At 35.6% G+C, this 17,618-nt stretch overlaps 1 protein-coding gene across 4 annotated transcripts in view; it reads right to left on the reverse strand.

Moving 5' to 3' along the window:
* The window catches only part of GABRB1 (gamma-aminobutyric acid type A receptor subunit beta1), a 447,651-nt gene that overhangs the window by 110,121 nt on the left and 319,912 nt on the right, over nt 1–17,618 (reverse strand). For all 4 annotated transcript variants that reach the window (XM_034958855.4, XM_008969063.6, XM_003816021.7 and 1 more), the window contains one exon: nt 14,897–14,979. In XM_034958855.4, the coding sequence (XP_034814746.1) occupies nt 14,897–14,979 (83 nt within the window). The remainder of the gene's footprint in view (nt 1–14,896; nt 14,980–17,618) is intronic.

Raw genomic sequence — 17,618 nt, forward strand, 5'->3', positions numbered from 1 at the left:
TTCAGGATCTGGACCATGGCTGAGACCCTGAAGCTCACAATTCATGCTAAAACGATTACTGATTCCTAGTAAAGGGACTAGGTTACTTAAAATGAGAACTATGCCAGAAAAACACTTATGTCCTAAATTGTAAAAATATGCCTAATGACTAAGATGGACTTTTCTACTGTTGACACATTAATTACATAGAGAGGTGATTCATCACTCTGCCCAGGAAGATATTACAAAAAGATAGGTTTTCAGGTCACTAAGAAGATCAGAGAACAAGTCCTTTACATCTGCCTTTAATTCATGTGAAGCTAGAGCTTTAACACATCATGAGAAACGCCCACAATTATGACCTTGAATCATCAAAAAAGGATAAATGCTTTTCAGAATTCTGTGTCGAGAAAGATTTACATCAAGAATAGTTAAAATAAAGTCTGGAAAACTTGTGCTCTCCAGAATGACTCATTAAATTGCAGACCTCTAGATAGCGGAGGTGTAAACTATGTGCTCCTTCTACTAAAAAATCTCTAGTTTCTGGACACAGAGTCAAATAAAATCAAATAGAGTGTTTAAAACTTTTTCTTTGTTAAAATAAGTCCTTTCTACACAGAAAATATTTGCCCAAATATTATTTTTAATGTGGGTTTAGGAGTATTAATGATACTATGTTTCTGGAAGTCCTCCACACATAAGAAATGCCAGGAATGTTACTTAACAAAATTTGCTGTTCAGTTGCATATATTTCAGGTAATTTGAAAAAGACTTTTCTGCCTCGGTTTATTTAAAACTCAAACTCTCTGATTCAAGGGCTGAGCAAACAGTGTGAAAAAAGCCTTTTAGCTAACCATTTAAATCACAGTAGGAAGCAAACAGGCTGGGAAAATAGATTGAGGAGGACAGGTGAGACAGGCTTTTAAAAAAATTTTCTTAAAATTATTATTTATTTATTTACTTATTTATTTATGCTGACTCCAGATTTTTACTACTCGAAGTTGAGTCCATCAACCAACAGCATTAGCATCATCTGGGAAATGTTTGAAATACAGACTCTCAGGCCCCAGCTCAGGCTCACTAACTCAGAATCTGATTTTAGCAAGACCCTGAATGTTCGACAAGCACTGCAAGGCGCATCTCACACATGTTGTGTGATTCTGCTCTGATGGTGTCTAAGATGAGGGCAGGCAAGTGCTTGGCTCTATTCAGTGAAATTTTTTTGTCTACATTGTAGGTCCACATAATCTAAATCCTGGGAATACAATTGATTTGGAATCAATGCAATAATGTACTAGGAGTTTTCTGAGAAATCCAACTTTTTACACAATCAAATGAGTACAGCCAGTACCTATAGGGCACAGTGTGGTGGGATGAAGATTAACACAAAGAAATTATTTTTATATAATTTTTTATGTTTGAAAGAAATAGACTGTGCTTCATTTCGGTCTGACAAGCTATTCCTTTTTTTTGGGGGGGAGGGTGATGGAGTTTCACTCTTGTTGCCCAGGCTAGAGTGCAATGGCACGATCTTGGCTCACTGCAACCTCCATTTCCTGGGTTCAAGTGATTCTCCTGCCTCAGCCTTCTGAGTGGCTGGGATTACAGGTGTATGCCACCATGCCCAGCTAATTTTTGTATTTTTAGTAGAAATGGGGTTTCGCCAGGTTAGCCAGGCTGGTTTTGAACTTCTGACCTCAGGTGATCCACCTGCCTCAGCCTCCCAAAATGCTGGGATTACAGGCATGAGCCACTGTGCCCGGCCTGAGAAGCTATTCTTGTAAAAACCGTTGTCTATTCATTCAAACATACATTTTAACTTGCTTTATTTCTTTTACATGGCAGAGAATGTTGCTAAAGTGGCTGATGACCATGTCTCTCCCAAGTATAGATAACTCCCCTTTCCATAGCATCATTATTCAAATTAATGTTTATTGGTCACATTCATATTAATATGTGGTATGTGTATATATATATATAAAATGGGTTTTAAATATATATGTATATATTTTTAAATATATAAAAATATAACATATATTATATAAATATCTTTATAAATATATGAATATAAAAATATGTATATATTATACATATATATGAATTTTAAAAATAGATTAACATCCTGTAACAACTTGACTTCTTATTACATAGATTTGAATATTAAGCTGGAGCACTTAATTCTAATGTAAGGCAGGGTCCATTGGTCCACCTATTTCAAGGCATGCACTTTAGAGAGAAAAAATGGAGCCTTCTGCCAGAGGAAATAAAAGAAAGAATAGTTTACAATTTTTCCTTTGATCATTTCAGTGATTTCTTTGAAAATCATGTCATTTTCTGTTCTTTGCTGTACTTTATTTCATTTCTATGTGTCTATTCTGCTTTTTATTTACAGAACTGGGTCTATTAAAAGAGGAGGTTAAAGTAAAAGAGAAGAAGAGGAAAAAAAAATCAATGCATGGCAACCTTAGAGCAGTGGCTGTCAAATGTGGCTGCATATTGGAATCAACTTGGAAGCTTAAAAAATTCTTGTGCTAGGACCCACCTTCCACAAATTCTGATGCTATTGGCCTGGGGTGGGGCATAGTATCAATAGTTTTTAAAAGCTCCCTTTAAAAGTCTTTCATCTTAAAGATAAGAATAATGCAACTTAAATGTGGAAATTGACACCTATATGGGAACTAAATTATATACTTGTTTCATGATTCGTATGTGGATGTTGTTCATAGAAAATCCAAGACCCCTCATAAGAATATGTCCATTTCCAAGATTGTAGATGTTAATGCATATATATGAATAATAAATTGACTTTGAATATAGTGCCTGTTGCACTATAATTATGGATAATAAATGGACTTTGAAACTGTAGCACCATTGTTGTCAGGCCCAGCACCACACTGATGTGATTTGGGGGAATAGTATTGGTAGCCATTTAGAAGAGAAAGGGTTTCTGGCCATTGTGTGATCTATTGCATTTATAGAAGTGATTTGGCAAAATAATTGTTATTCTAAAAGTATATCAATATTTGGTTTAACTGGCAAGAATGTCGAAAATAAAGCCTACTTAAGAACTGAATTGGGACAGATTCGGTGAGAGAGAAGGACCAATTAAAATGTGCTTTCTTCTCAGGTGTTTGCTTCCTGTCCAGATAGAGTACACCTAAAACCACCCAACTCACACCTAGTGGGGAAGCTAGAGAAAAAGGTTTTGTGAAGACAGTATTAAGAAGCAAGTTTTCTCAAGAGACTATAAGGGCTAAATCGTAGACTTGCCAGTCAGATTGACTGAGTTCAAATCTCATTCAAACCTCTACAGATTTTTGTATTGAAGCTAGTTACTACCTTGATGGTTTGATTTTCTTCTTGTGAGAGGAATCAGTGGTGAATCTTTATAAAGTGCCTGGCCCATTAATATTAGATATCGTTATTATCAAGTTTGGATCTCAAGTGAATCAAAGTTCCTTAGTTCAGCAAGGGTGTCCAATATTAGAAGATCAAAGTTCCTTTATAAAATGTGTCTTTAAGTGTTTGGTTGTTTCCTAAAAGCTTTAGATTTTAAAAAATGAGCTTTATTTTACACTTCCTCTTTGGAATCTAGTTGCAAAATGGTCATCCATCATGACACCAATGGAAGAACAAACTTCCAGAATCTAAATCTGTAAATCTGAGATACTCTCATCAATCTACACAGCCGCTTGCTCATGGATGGAAAATAAACTGTCTGTAGTATAGAAGTGAACAACTATGAGGCTAACTTTATAGTCAAGTTGATTGCAAAACTAATTTTCATAAAAGGAACTACATTCTCCCACTGGCTTTTATTTTATAACTTTGAAAGATCAGATACTTTTCAGAGAGAGTACTTTTTCACAGTTTCAAAGAAGCAGGCTGGAAAAAGGAATAAATTAATTCTGAAAAAATATTCCCTTCCTCTCTCCACCCACCCCTCTGCTCATCAAAAAAGCTACAGGCACTAAAATTCATTAACATTTCTATGAACATAAATGTGAAATATTCATTTTCATTAAGTAGTCTACTGAATATGGCAAAATCAAATTTATCTAAGGAGATATCCAATGCTGCTAATTTCCTTGACAATGGGGACATAAAGCAAAGGAAGTCATGAATCATTCATGAAGTTCAATTTACTTCTGTTATTTTTGGTGTTTTGCATCCATGAATAGAAAGTGTGCAGCATGTTGTAGATGCTGGTTTTACATTATTTCAGATCAGAACTAATGATTTGGCAGGCAGCAATAAAAGTAAGAATGGTTTAAAGGCTTTTGCTTGTAATTGTCCTATATTTCATATTTTCCTTGTGAGTATTTACATGTTTATATATTCATATTTTTTTCTATATTCTAATTTCCTTTATAAATCAGGATCACTTTAGAATTAATATTTGAGATAAGCACAGAAAGCAATGTATCAGTGACGTAACTAAATTTAATAAACTCCCAGCAGTCTAGATTTTGAGGCTAAAAGAGACCTTGAAGTTTATAAAATTAAACTGGCCTCTCAATGAGGAATGTCTTCTATATTATTTCTGGTATGTGGCCATTTCTTATTAGTTGAAGTGTCTCTGTGGTAGGGGAATTCTTTCTTAAGCAGGGACCTATTTCATGAATGAACACTGCTGCTCCTTGGAGAGTCTCTTAATTTCTAAATCTACCTTCTTGCAGCTTCTGACTATTGTCTACTTGTTGCTGCTATATCACCAGCACTTAGTAGTACAAAGAGCCACATATCGCTACTTAAGAAGTGCTAGTTGAATTAAATGGAATTGAATGGGTTCAAATCTAGCATTTCTGGATTAACTTTATGTGTCAACTTGGCTGGATCACGAGGTGTCCAGTGGTCAAATATTATTCTGGGTGATCCTGTGAGGGTGTTTTTGGAGGAGATTAACATTTAAATCAGTAGATTTAAATCAGTAGACTGAATAAGCAGCTTGCCCCCCACAACGTGGGTGAGCGTCATCCAACCAGTTGAAGTCCTGAGTTGAACAAATAAACTGACTCTCCCCTGAGTAAGAGACAATTCCTCCTGTCTGACTACCCTGAAACTGGTACATCAGGTTTTTTCCTGGTTTTGGACTCAAATGGAAACATCAGTACTTCCTAGGTCTTGAGTCTGTTAGGTCTTCGGACTAGAGTTATGCTATCAATTCCGGTTCTCAAGCCTTTGGACTGGGACTGGAATTACACCATTGGCTCTCTAGTTGGCTGACTCACTCTGTAGATCTTGAGATCGTCAGCCTCCATAATTGCGTGAGCCAATTCCTTATAATAAATCTGTCTTTCTCTCTCTTTCTTATTTCTCACTCGCTCTCTATATATAGATATATATCTTATCTGTACTTTATCTATCTTTCTCTCTCTCTCTGTATATATATCTATATACATGTATTGGTATATAATATATACTATTATATATGTAGTGGTATTGATAGCTATGTATCATATATATGATATCTATATAGAGAGATAAGATACATATATATTTTATATATCTCATATACCAATATTTATACGTATATATGTGGGATATATAGACAGACAGAGAGTGAGAGAGAGAGAGGGAATAGTATTGGTAGCCATTTAGAATGGAAAGGCTTCTATTCTAAATATATATATATTTCTAAATGTATATATTTCTAAAAATATGTAAACATATATTCTCTATATTCTTTATGTATGCTATATATTCCATATATATGTATATGCTATACATGTCCTATTGGCTTGACTGGCTGTATTTTACATTAAATTATATATTTTATGTTATACATTATATATTTTATTCTGTATAAAACACAGCCAATAGGATATGTTTAGCCTACTGGCTCTATTTCTCTGAAGAACTATGAATAACACACTGGGCAACTCTGATCATAATTTCATCTGCTATATGATAGCACGTTAAAACATTCAGAATGTCTGCTATGCCTTCTTATATTTTTCTTACAGATATCTTGGTCTCCTCTTTCTGAATGAAATTACCTTAAAATGGCATTAAAAACTGGACACAATTCTCCAGATGTGACCATTCAACGGCAGACTTTTACAGAACTACTCATGTCTTATGTCTGAAAACTATACTTTAAAAATTTTATTTCCAGTTGTTAATGTAGCGCTTTACTTAAATAAAACTTAATATTTCAATTCTGCAAACCTCCCATTTTCTCAGAACATTTTCCATATCTAAGCTAGGCCATTTTGTAACACTAGGTGGACAGATATTTCTTTTTATTTTTAATATACTTTAAGTTTTAAGGTACATGTGCACAACATGCAGTTTAGTTACATATGCATACATGTGCCATGTTGGTGTGCTGCACCTGGTAACTCGTCATTTAACATTAGGTATATCTCCAAAGGCTATCTCTCCCCCCTTCCCCCCTCCCCACAACAGGCCCCAGTGTATGATGTTCCCCTTCCTGTGTCCATGTGTTCTCATTGTTCCATTCCCACCTATGAGTGAGAACATGCGGTGTTTTGGTTTTTCGTCCTTGTGATAGTTTGCTGAGAATGATGGTTTCCAGCTTCATCCATGTCCCAACAAAGGATATGAACTCATCATTTTTTATGGCTGCATAGTATTCCATGGTGTATACGTGCCACATTTTCTTAATGCAGTCTATCATTGTTGGACATTTGGGTTGGTTCCAAGTCTTTGCTATTGTGAATAGTGCCGCAATAAACAAATGTGTGCATGTGTCTTTATAGCAGCATGATTTATAAAACCCTAGAAGAAAACCTAGGCAAGACCATTCAGGACATAGGCATGGGGAAGGACTTCATGTCTAAAACACCAAAAGCAATGGCAACAAAAGACAAAATTGACAAATGGGATCTAATTAAACTAAAGAGCTTCTGCACAGCAAAAGAAACTACCATCCGCGTGAACAGGCAACCTACAAAATGGGAGAAAATTTTTGAAATCTACTCATCTGACAAAGGGCTAATATCCAGAATCTACAATGAACTCAAACAAATTTACAAGAAAAAAACAAACAACCCCATCAAAAAGTGGGCAAAGGATATGAACAGACACTTCTCAAAAGAAGACATTTATGCAGCCAAAAGACACATGAAAAAATGCTCATCATCACTGGCCATCAGAAGAATGCAAATCAAAACCACAATGAGATACCATCTCACACCAGTTAGAATGGCAATCATTAAAAATTCAGGAAACAACAGGTGCTGGAGAGGAAGTGGAGAAATAGGAACACTTTTACACTGTTGGTGGGACTGTAAACTAGTTCAACCATTGTGGAAGTCAGTGTGGCAATTCCTCAGGGATCTAGAACTAGAAATACCATTTGACCCAGATATTTCTTATCACATGCTATTTTTGTAGACAAGAAAATAATTTTATTTTGGAAATAATTAAATATGACTATTGCTTTACATTCTGTGTACATATTGTTACTATCAAGATATTTATATTAAGACAATGACAATCTTCTGAGAGTTAAACAGATGGATTAAGTGGATAGTTCATTAAATTAAATACATATGACAAGGACTAGGTTAAAAGTTATCAAACCATTTTTTAAAACAGTATAAAAGTAACCAGGTGTCACTAAGTGTTACCTTTGTCTGAAAACTTGGTCTTAGTGTAAGCAGGAAGAACATAGTTAATGCCTTATGATAAAACAACAACAAAAAAATTCATAGTTTCATTACACTTACCACCCTTCAAAATTCCTAAAGTAATATAAATGTTAGATCTTTCCTTACCTGGCTGTTGGTTAACACTTTTATAATTTTTGAAATAGTTTTCTTTTTCTTTTTTTCTTTTAAGAGATCCTACTCTTTTTTTTTTCTTTTAAGTGATAGGGTTTCACTATGTTGCCCAGGCTGGACTCAAACTCCTGGAGTCAAGTGATCCTCCCAGCTCAACCTCCCAGATAGTTGGGACTACAGGCCTATGCCATCGTGCCCAGCTGAGATGGTCTTAAAACATGAATATAAAATTATACAAATGAAAGACTGTATAAAGTATATAAATGAATGTATAAATGAAATGATATTTTATTGCAAGTAAAAATATCCTTCTTAAATCTCATCTGAAAAAATTAAACTAGACTTATATTCTAAAAGTCAAATGACTTGAAAAGTTTGAAGCCAAGAAATTTAGCATACATTCACTACACAAATATTTATTTTCAGGTACTAGACTAGGTTTAGTGATTGAATGGTGAGCAAAACAATGATACCTTCCCTCATAGGAAGTTTATAATCTATGGGGGAAAGAAACAAGAAGCATGGAAACAAATACTACTATGATATAGATGTCTCAGTTCATTTGGATTGCTATGACAAAATGCCATAAACTGGGTAATTTATGAATAACAGCCATTTTTTTCTCATAGTTATATAGGCTGGGAAGTCTAAGATCAATGTACTGGCAGATTTTAGTGTCTGGTGAGGGCCCACTTTCTGGTTCATAAAAGGTACCTTCTAGCTGTGTCCTTATATGGTGGAAGGGGCAAGGTAGATCTCAGGGCTTCTTTTATAAGAGCACTGTAGTAGTTTTTCCTTATCTTCAGGAGATATATTCCAAGACCCTCAGTAGATACATGAAATTGCAAATAGTACCAAACCCTACATATACTATGTTTTTTCTATATGTACATATTTATGATAAAGTTTAATTTGTAAATTAGGCACAGTATGAGATTAACAATAATTAATAATGAAATAGAATAGTTATAAAAATATAATGTAATAAAAGTTACATAAATGTGATCTCTCTCACTCAAAACATCTTATTGTACTGTCCTCACCCTTCTTCTTGTAATGTGAGATGATACAATGCCTGCATGATGAGATAAAATGAGGTGAATGACGTAGGCATTGTGACATAGCTTTTGGTTACTACTGATCTTCTGAAGATATATCAAAGGGAGCATCATCAGCTTTGGGTGATCCTGGATCATCAAGCCATGATGATGTCAGGAGCAGATGGTGTCAATGATTACTGGGTAGGAAGTATAGACAGCATATACATGTGGATACACTGGATAAAGGGACGATTTATATCCCAGCCAGGACACAGCAGGATTGTGGGCGATTTCATCATGCTCCAATCAAGGGTATAATTTAAAACTGATGAAAGTTTATTTCTGGAATTTTCCATTTAATATTTTCAGACAGAAAGCAAAACTGTAAATAAGTGGGGACTACCGTTTTCCCATTCATGAGGACTCTGCCCTCGTGATCTAATCACCTCCAAAAGCTACATTTCTTAATATTGGGGGCTAGGTTTCAACATATGAATTTTTGAGGGATACAAACTTTCAGACAATAGCAATGGGAAACTACAAAAGAATTTTGAAAGAGAATAACTACTGGTTCCTAACTTAGATTGGAGGAGTCTCAAGAAAGCCTCCTATCGAAGGTGGCATGTGAGGTGAGGACTGAAGGATGAGAAGAGGAAGCCAAAAGAACTATGGTGGGGAAAAGCATTTCAGCCAGAAGAAATGAGAAAGTTATGATAATGGGATATGAGAAAATATGGTCTGCCAGAAACAAAGTCTATTGTGCTGGAGTAATGTATACAGTAAGCAAGAGGAAAATGGTGACAGATGGGATTCAAGATAATGAGGAATATAATGAGGAAGGTCAAGTCACACAAGAGCTTGAAGATCAAGTTAAGAAGTGGACAGTTTTACCAGTGTAGTGGGAAGTCTTTGATTTTTTTTTTTTTTTTGAGATGGAGTCTGAGGCTATCCCTCAGGCTGGAGTGCAATGGCGCCATCTCACTGCAACCTCTGCCTCCCAAGTTCAAATGATTCCCCTGCCTCAGCCTCCCGAGTAGCTGGGATTACAGGCGTGTGCCACCACGCCCTGCTAATTTTTGTATCTTTAGTAGAAACGGGGTTTCACCATGTTGGCCAGGCTGGTCTTGAACTCCTGACTTTGTGATCTGCCTGCCTCGGCCTCCCAAAGTGTTGGGGTTACAGGCGTGAGCCACCGCAACTGGCCTGAATATTTTAAAGCAGAGAAATAATATGATCCAATTTACATCTTGTGAAGATCACTGTGGCTGCTGGGCAGAAATTGGGTTAGAGGGAGTCAAAAGTGAAAGCAAGAAGACTGTAAAAGGCAGCTACAATGGTCCAGGTAAAAAGTAATGATAGTTTGGAAAAGACTGGTGGCAATAGAGCGGGGGGAGAAATGGATGGGCCTGATAAATATTTTGCAAGTAGAATAGATGATACTTGCAATAGAATGGATCAGCAGAATTTGAGAGAAATGGAGCTGTTAACAATTAATCCCAGGATTATGGTTGGATAGTGAGATTAAAGTGACTGAGGAAGAAATTCATTTGAAAGGGAAAAATCAAGAATAAAGTTTTGAGAAAATTAAACTCAAGATGCCTTTGAAACATCAAAACAGACATGCCAAGAAGAGTGCTAGTACATCAATCTGGGGCTCAGAAGAGATCTCAGTTGGAGATATAAATCTGAGAGCCACAGCATAAGATTGAATGTAAAGAGGTCCTTTGTGACCTTTCTGAGAACAGTTTTAGCAGAGGCGGGAGGTGGGTAGGCAGGTGCCAGATTGCAGTGGGTTGAAAGGAAGTTGAGGCAATAGACAACAGATATAGATTATCCTTTCAAGTACTTTGGAGAAAAAGAAAGAGAGATTAGGAAAAAACCTTCAGGGAAATGTGGGGATAGAGTGGAGGTGTTTTAAGATGAGAAGTTTTCAGCTTGTTTACAGGCTATGAGAAAAGAGGTAGACAGGGCAGGATTGAGGATCTGAGAGCTCAGGGGTGAGGTATGTGTGTGGACTAGAGATAATCAATTTCCAGAGGAGGAAGAAAGAGATGGAATTCTAAGCACAGCGGGCAGGGCCAGCCTAAGAAAGGAATAGAAACACATCTTCCTGTGAAATACAGAGAACTAACTCGGAATGGTGGTGAAGAATAAGAAAGTTTAAAGAAGATAAGTGAAAATGGGAGATTTCAGGCCTGAAATGGCTTTTTCTTTTATTATTATTATTTTGGTGTGGTGAGGTGACAACATCTACTGTAAATGAGTGGATGAGATTAAGGTCCGGATCTTTTTAAATCTGCACTACCTGATTCCTTCATCATTATTACTCCAAGCTCTTTCCATATCCATGATGCTTGTGGCAATCAAACCCTCACATGATACTGCTATTGATTTCAAATTCCAAATACGCTTTAGACTAAATTCCTTGATTGATTTTTGTATATGCCATTAACTCCTTTTATAGCATCCCAGGGCTACAGAGCTATTAATCTGCTCCAAGTTCAAGGAAACTTTCAATTTAACAAGTCTTTATGGCTTTTTCAATTTTACTTGATTAGATGACATCAAGTTAAACAAAACATCTTTAATTTGTCTCAAAGGACCCAACCAAGGAAAACATTTTGCCAGCCTTGAGATTGTGATGGGAGAGCATACGAACTAGTGGATTTTGTGATGCAGGCAAAGTTTCCACTCTGTTGGTCACAAACGTACGATTGGTTCAATCTTACATCAGTGGGATGTCTACCTCATCATTCTTATTTCCCGACTGACACTAGAGCCTCTCATTTGTAATCACTTTAAGGCTCAGTATAGTCTTGATACACTGTCAAGTCAGAAAGAGCTGTTTCAGAAAATAACACGTTTCTTTGTGAAAAGTTAAAAAATAGATGAATAATCTATTCAGTATTTATTAAAACCTAGCAACATATTGATTATGTACTTAGGTAGAAACCAGCAAGGCTCATTGAAACTCCACATTGGCATATGCTAATTCACTTTTTAAAATTATTATTCTTAACATTTAGGAACTCTACATTGGTTTATCTATTGTTAATAAGGGATTCATTTTAAGTAAAATGTTGAAGTTAAATTATGCTGTCATCAGAAGCCTCTCTTTTTAAGGGTAAGATCAATAGAATCAAGGCCTGCCTGGTTTTCTGCATCCACAAGCTACCTTCTCTCTGTAGCTGCAATTGTTTGACCCTTGATCTAAGAGCGAAATTCAGCTTCTGGGATCTATACTGAACTTTATCAGAGATAGTTTAGGAAATACAGACCAGTCTTTGGTTGAGTCAGCATTTCCCACCTAGCCAAGAGTGTTTCCAGTTAACGCTATACTTCTAATTATTATTATTATTATTGTCGTTGTTGTTGTTTTGAAATGGAGTCTCACTCTGTCACACAGGCTGGAGTGCGGTGGCGTGATCTCAGCTCACTGCAAACTCTGCCTCCCAGGTTCAAGCAATTCTCCTGTCTCAGCCTCCTGAGTAGCTGGTACTACAGGTGCATGCCACCACCCGGCTAATTTTTGTATTTTTAGTAGAGATGGGGTTTCACCATATTTGTCAGGCTGGTCTCGAACTCCTGACCTCAGGTGATCCACCCTTCTTGGCCTTCCAAAGTGCTGGAATTACAGGTGTGAGCCGCCGTGACAAACCTATACTTCTAATTATTGATGCCATGGTCCCTTACTCACCTGTTGATTCAGGATTCCATGATGAAGAGAAGAACACTTGGGCTTGAATTCTTACTCCATTACTTTTTTTGCCCTGTGACTCTGGGTAAGTTATTTTACTTCTTTGATCCTCAAGTATATCATCTCTCAAGTGTTGTTACAAATACTTATGTCACAAAGGTGTTATATAATACCCAGCTTTAGTCATGCAAATCTTTCTCCTAAGTTCCTGCCTCTGTAGACTCCTCATTATCCAAATTCTTACAGTCAAGAGTTTTTGCTTTGTTTTAGGTAAGTATCTAGGAATTGTAGTTCTGTGACCAGCTGCTGGATCACTTTGATGATAATTACCATCTTTTCAAATTTGTACATATTAGCTTATTTTAGTGTCTCAGTTACTGTGTTCATCTATATGTCTAGACAACTAGTTGCATCTTGCTAAACTGCCTCAATGATTGTCATATGTCTGGGTCACCACCTATTATCTGACATCATATTTGATGATTACTTTGGGCTATCTGGGTGCCTGGGCTTCCCTCATCCCTTCCCCACAAAAGTTACATTTAATTTCTGCTTCATTTATAGTTTTGATCATTATATATTATATTAAATGGACTTAAAGTCATCTTTTAAAAATATGATTAAAGAAATCTTCAAACTTAAAGAAAAATATCAACCTATAAAAGAAAAACTCAGTATCCATCATAAATACAATATGCATTTTGGGAGAAAGTGTTGATAATTTTAGAACTTACAATTTACAACACAGAATCAATTTCAAGTATTTGTCAAAATTCATTGCTCCTTTAAACAAATGATACAATTCATAAGGTCTTGGAATTTCAAGAGGTTGCTGTATGTCAATATTCTCCAGCAGAAGCCAAGGTAAAAAAATCACAAAGTCAATGGAAGAGTGCTCAAGGGTAACAAACAACTAATATGTATGGGCAATCCATGAATTATCCTTCTCTTTCTATATCAGTTCCAAAAGTAATGATTTACTTGTCGAACTAATGTTCTGCCTTATTTATAAAATGTTATTAGCTACTAGTATATGATTGGGTTTATATAGTTCATTCCTATGATTTGAATGTGGTCATTTTTGATATCTGAACCAAAAGTTACCATCAATACTTTATATATAAACACCTTTCAATACTTAATAACTTCTTTATATAATGAGATTTAAAATTAGAATATTGATTAGAGAATTATTCATGAATTTTCTTGTTCATTCTAGGTTTTAGTGGTAGTAGGTCAATGTCTATGTGTAAACTTGTAATTATATCTACATTAACACCTTCATCTATTTCCATATATACAGTGGAACTAGAAAGTTAATGTAATTGCTCAGTAATGAGACACTACTCTTCAACAATACTATAGAATCACCTGGAATTTTCCCATTTTCCTTTACTTTCTTAATGTTTAGATCTAGAAAGTATTTTAGACGATCTAAATAAACATCTGTCAATTTCTAACATTACATTAAGTGGTACTATAGTAATGTTCTGATTAGCTACTGCATTTTTTTGCACCTCTGAAAACCAAGAAATGGCTTAGCTTTGGTATTCACAATTAATGGTCTCAAATACCTACAGGCTGATGGCTGAGAAATAATCACAAAAGGATAACCAATCAGACTAAATCTTCATGACTAAAATATTTGAATTGTTAAGAAAGCGCCATCCTGGCTAACACGATGAAACCCCGTCTCTACTAAAAATACAAAAAATTAGCTGGGCGTGGTGGCGGGCGCCTGTAGTCCCAGCCACTCTGGAGGCTGAGGCAGGAGAATGGCGTGAACCCGGGAGGCGGAGATTGCGGTGAGCGGAGATGGCGCCACTACACTCCAGCCTGGGCGACAGAGTGGGACTCCGTCTCAAAAAAAGAAAAGAAAAGAAAACAATCAGTGAAAAAGCAGCCCAAGAGGACAAACGAAAATTAGTCACTAGACTTAAAAACCATTAAGTCTTTGGCGCAAAGCATAAGTCCCATGAGTGCAATTTATCATCTTTTTCTTTTCATGAGGAAAGACACATTATTCACACAAGACACCAACATAATGTTTTTCTAAAAGACAATTTACAATAGTTTAGGTCAACAGATGATAGAACCCAAAACAATCTCACAAACTCTTTTCATATTAAAATGTCTTTCCTTTCTTTTTAATGCAGCTTGGATATTGGAAGGCTTTGGGAGAAACTACGCTCTGAGAAGGAGAAAGCATGAGTTTATAAATTGTTGAGCTAAAATAAGTGAACTTTCCCTAATTGTTCAAAATGATAACTTCATTGAAATGACCCTTGAGCCACCAATATAAACCCTTTGAAAACTTATCAGACAAGCACAGCTAGAAAATCCTGGTGCTAATTAACTCAGTGAGAAGTTGAATTCAACTGGGTCAAGGAAGAATCCCTCTTTTTCATTCCCCTGTCCAAGTAACTCACAACTTTCGATCTCCAGGGTGCAGTTCTGCTCATCCAGTGGATATCTTCGAAGATCCATCATACATGCAGCTGTGGTTGTGATTCTGATAGAGAGGAGAGAGAAAAAAGAAAACATTACAAAAGTGATGACATTTCATTTCCAGGCTTCCTAGCCCCAAATCATGTTTACCAGTTGGCAGAAACAAGGCATCAAAATTTTGTGAGATTTTAAGAAACTATTATGAATAATTATATGTCAACAAATTGGATAATCTAGATGGACAGGTGGAAATGGATAAATTTCTAAAAACATACAACCTACCCAAACTGTGTCAATAATAAATAGAAATCTGAACAAACCAATAACGAACAAGGAGAGTGAATCAGTGATTAAAAACTTTCCAACAAAGAAAAGCCCAGGGCCAGATGGTTTCATGGATGAGGTCTACCAAACATTCAGAGAAGAACTAATATTAACCTTTCTTAAACTGTACCACAAAATAGAATAGGGAAAACTGCCAAATTCATTTCATGAGGCCAGCTTCACTCTAATTCCAAAGCCAGACACACAATACAAGAAATGAATAGTACAGGCCAATATCCCTGATGGAATTAGATGCAAACATTCTCAATAAAATACTAGCAAATGAAATTCAACAGCATGTCAAAACAATATACACCATGACCAAGTGGGATTTATTACTGGGATGCTAGGATGGATATGCAACAATCAACAACACATACAAATCAATAATGTGATACAACATATTAATAAAATAAAAACCACACTATCATCTCAATAAATACAGAAAAATTAAAGCTTTTCCTCTAAGATCTGGAAGAAGGCAAGAGTGCTCACTCTTGGACGTGCTAGTCAACATGGTACTGAACTCCCAGAGAGAGGGAGAGAGATTATGCATATATATACAAGTAAATGTATATGTAAATATATCAGTGTGTGTATGTATATACACACTTATACAGTATACTGTAGTACAGTACATGTGCTGTGTACATAAAGTACTACAGTATATTCAGAGCCCTTTCATTTGAAAAAATAAAATGGAAAACAACACAAATGCCCACAAAAGGATGATTAGAAAATAAATTATGGCATTTCCACACTATTGTAGTACATTTTTAAAGATAGCTTATTATTTATTAATACAGAAGCAAATTCATGATGCATCGTTAAATAAAATAAGCAAGGTGCAGAGTAGTGTGTGTGGTAGGCTACTATCTTGAGAGGTTTTCTCCCTAAGAAGACACAGCTGTGCTTCTATTTGCATAGAGTATTTTTAGAAAATTTCAAATTGTAGCTCCTGGAGATTAAGATAAAAAAGAAACCATTTAATTTGAATTTTTGTGTTGCTTAACTTATGATTACACTTTATGGGGAGGACCGTTACATTTTTAAAAGTTCTTTGTCAATTCAAAAGTGAATCAAAAACTTGTAAATGTGGACTCACCATCTGAATTTTAGTTACTCTCACACTTCACTGACCAGAAAAACATCCCAGGCAAGAGAAAATGGAGAGATAATGAAGTCCAGATAGGATATGTAGAGTTAGGGTCCTTGAGTTTGAATAAACACAAAAGCTCAACTGGGAGTGGTGAATATGGTGTTAACTCTCATCCTAGGATAGTGTTTCTTCCCTGCTTATATGCTACCTGCTGAATGTAAGTGGACCAGAGTTTCAGAGATAAATCTTACAAATCTCTCTAATAGTGGGAAGTGTGAGGCACCATCAGTCACAGAAGGCTGGTTTTGTTGTTGTTGTTGATGATGATGATGATGTTGTATTTTGTTGCAGCAAGAGAGGAAGATATACTTTTATGTATAACGTAGATTCCTCCCATTCACAAATTCTGCAGATAGTAGCACAGACATTGCTAAGGTGATAATAAAAATGGAAAGGGTCATGAGATAATAACAGCTATAATAGTGATCATCATTTGGGGAGCACTTCTTAAGTACAGGGCACTGGGCTAAAAGCTTTGCATACATTATCTCTTTTAATTCTCACAGCAATGCTGTGTAGTAGGTGCTTTGATTAATGAGAGGACTGAGCTGCAAAAAGATAATTTAATTAATGCAAACTCACACCACTTATGGGCAACAAAGTTAAGACTCAAACTCAATCTGCCTATCTTTAAAATTTTTAGTCACAAAATATTTTAATAGCTTTACTGGGATATCATTAAAATATGGCTATTGCAAATGATACATTTGTTACATAAGTTATGAAAGTAATGTAATCCTCAACAAATATTAGCAAACTAAATTCAATAGCACATTAAAAGGATTATATACAATGACCAAGAGGGATTTGTTACTGGGATACAAGGATGATTCACCATATGTGAATATATATATATATATATCAGAGTATTTTTGAGGCTTCCAAGGTGAGTTATTGCTTTGGTCATTTGTGCTAAACTATCAGCAATAAAGGCTTCTTTTTCCTAAAGGAAAGAGAAAAACCCTACCTCTTTCCAATTTTCCTTTGGCTTTCATTATGAAAGATGAAAGCTCACAGATATGAACATTTTCACATACCTTTTGAAGCCTTTCTTAGGACATTGGTTAATTTACTTGAATTTATTTAAGCATTACATCAGAGCAAAAGGAATTTTCAAGTTTAATTAAAAATTTTTTTCAAAATATTTTACAAAACACTATGCTTTCTGTTCCTATGATCATATGGGTTAATTAATTTATTCACTTAATACATCATGAATA

Source organism: Pan paniscus, chromosome 3 (assembly GCF_029289425.2).
Source record: "Pan paniscus chromosome 3, NHGRI_mPanPan1-v2.0_pri, whole genome shotgun sequence".
In the NCBI taxonomy this organism is placed as follows: Eukaryota; Metazoa; Chordata; class Mammalia; order Primates; family Hominidae; genus Pan; species Pan paniscus.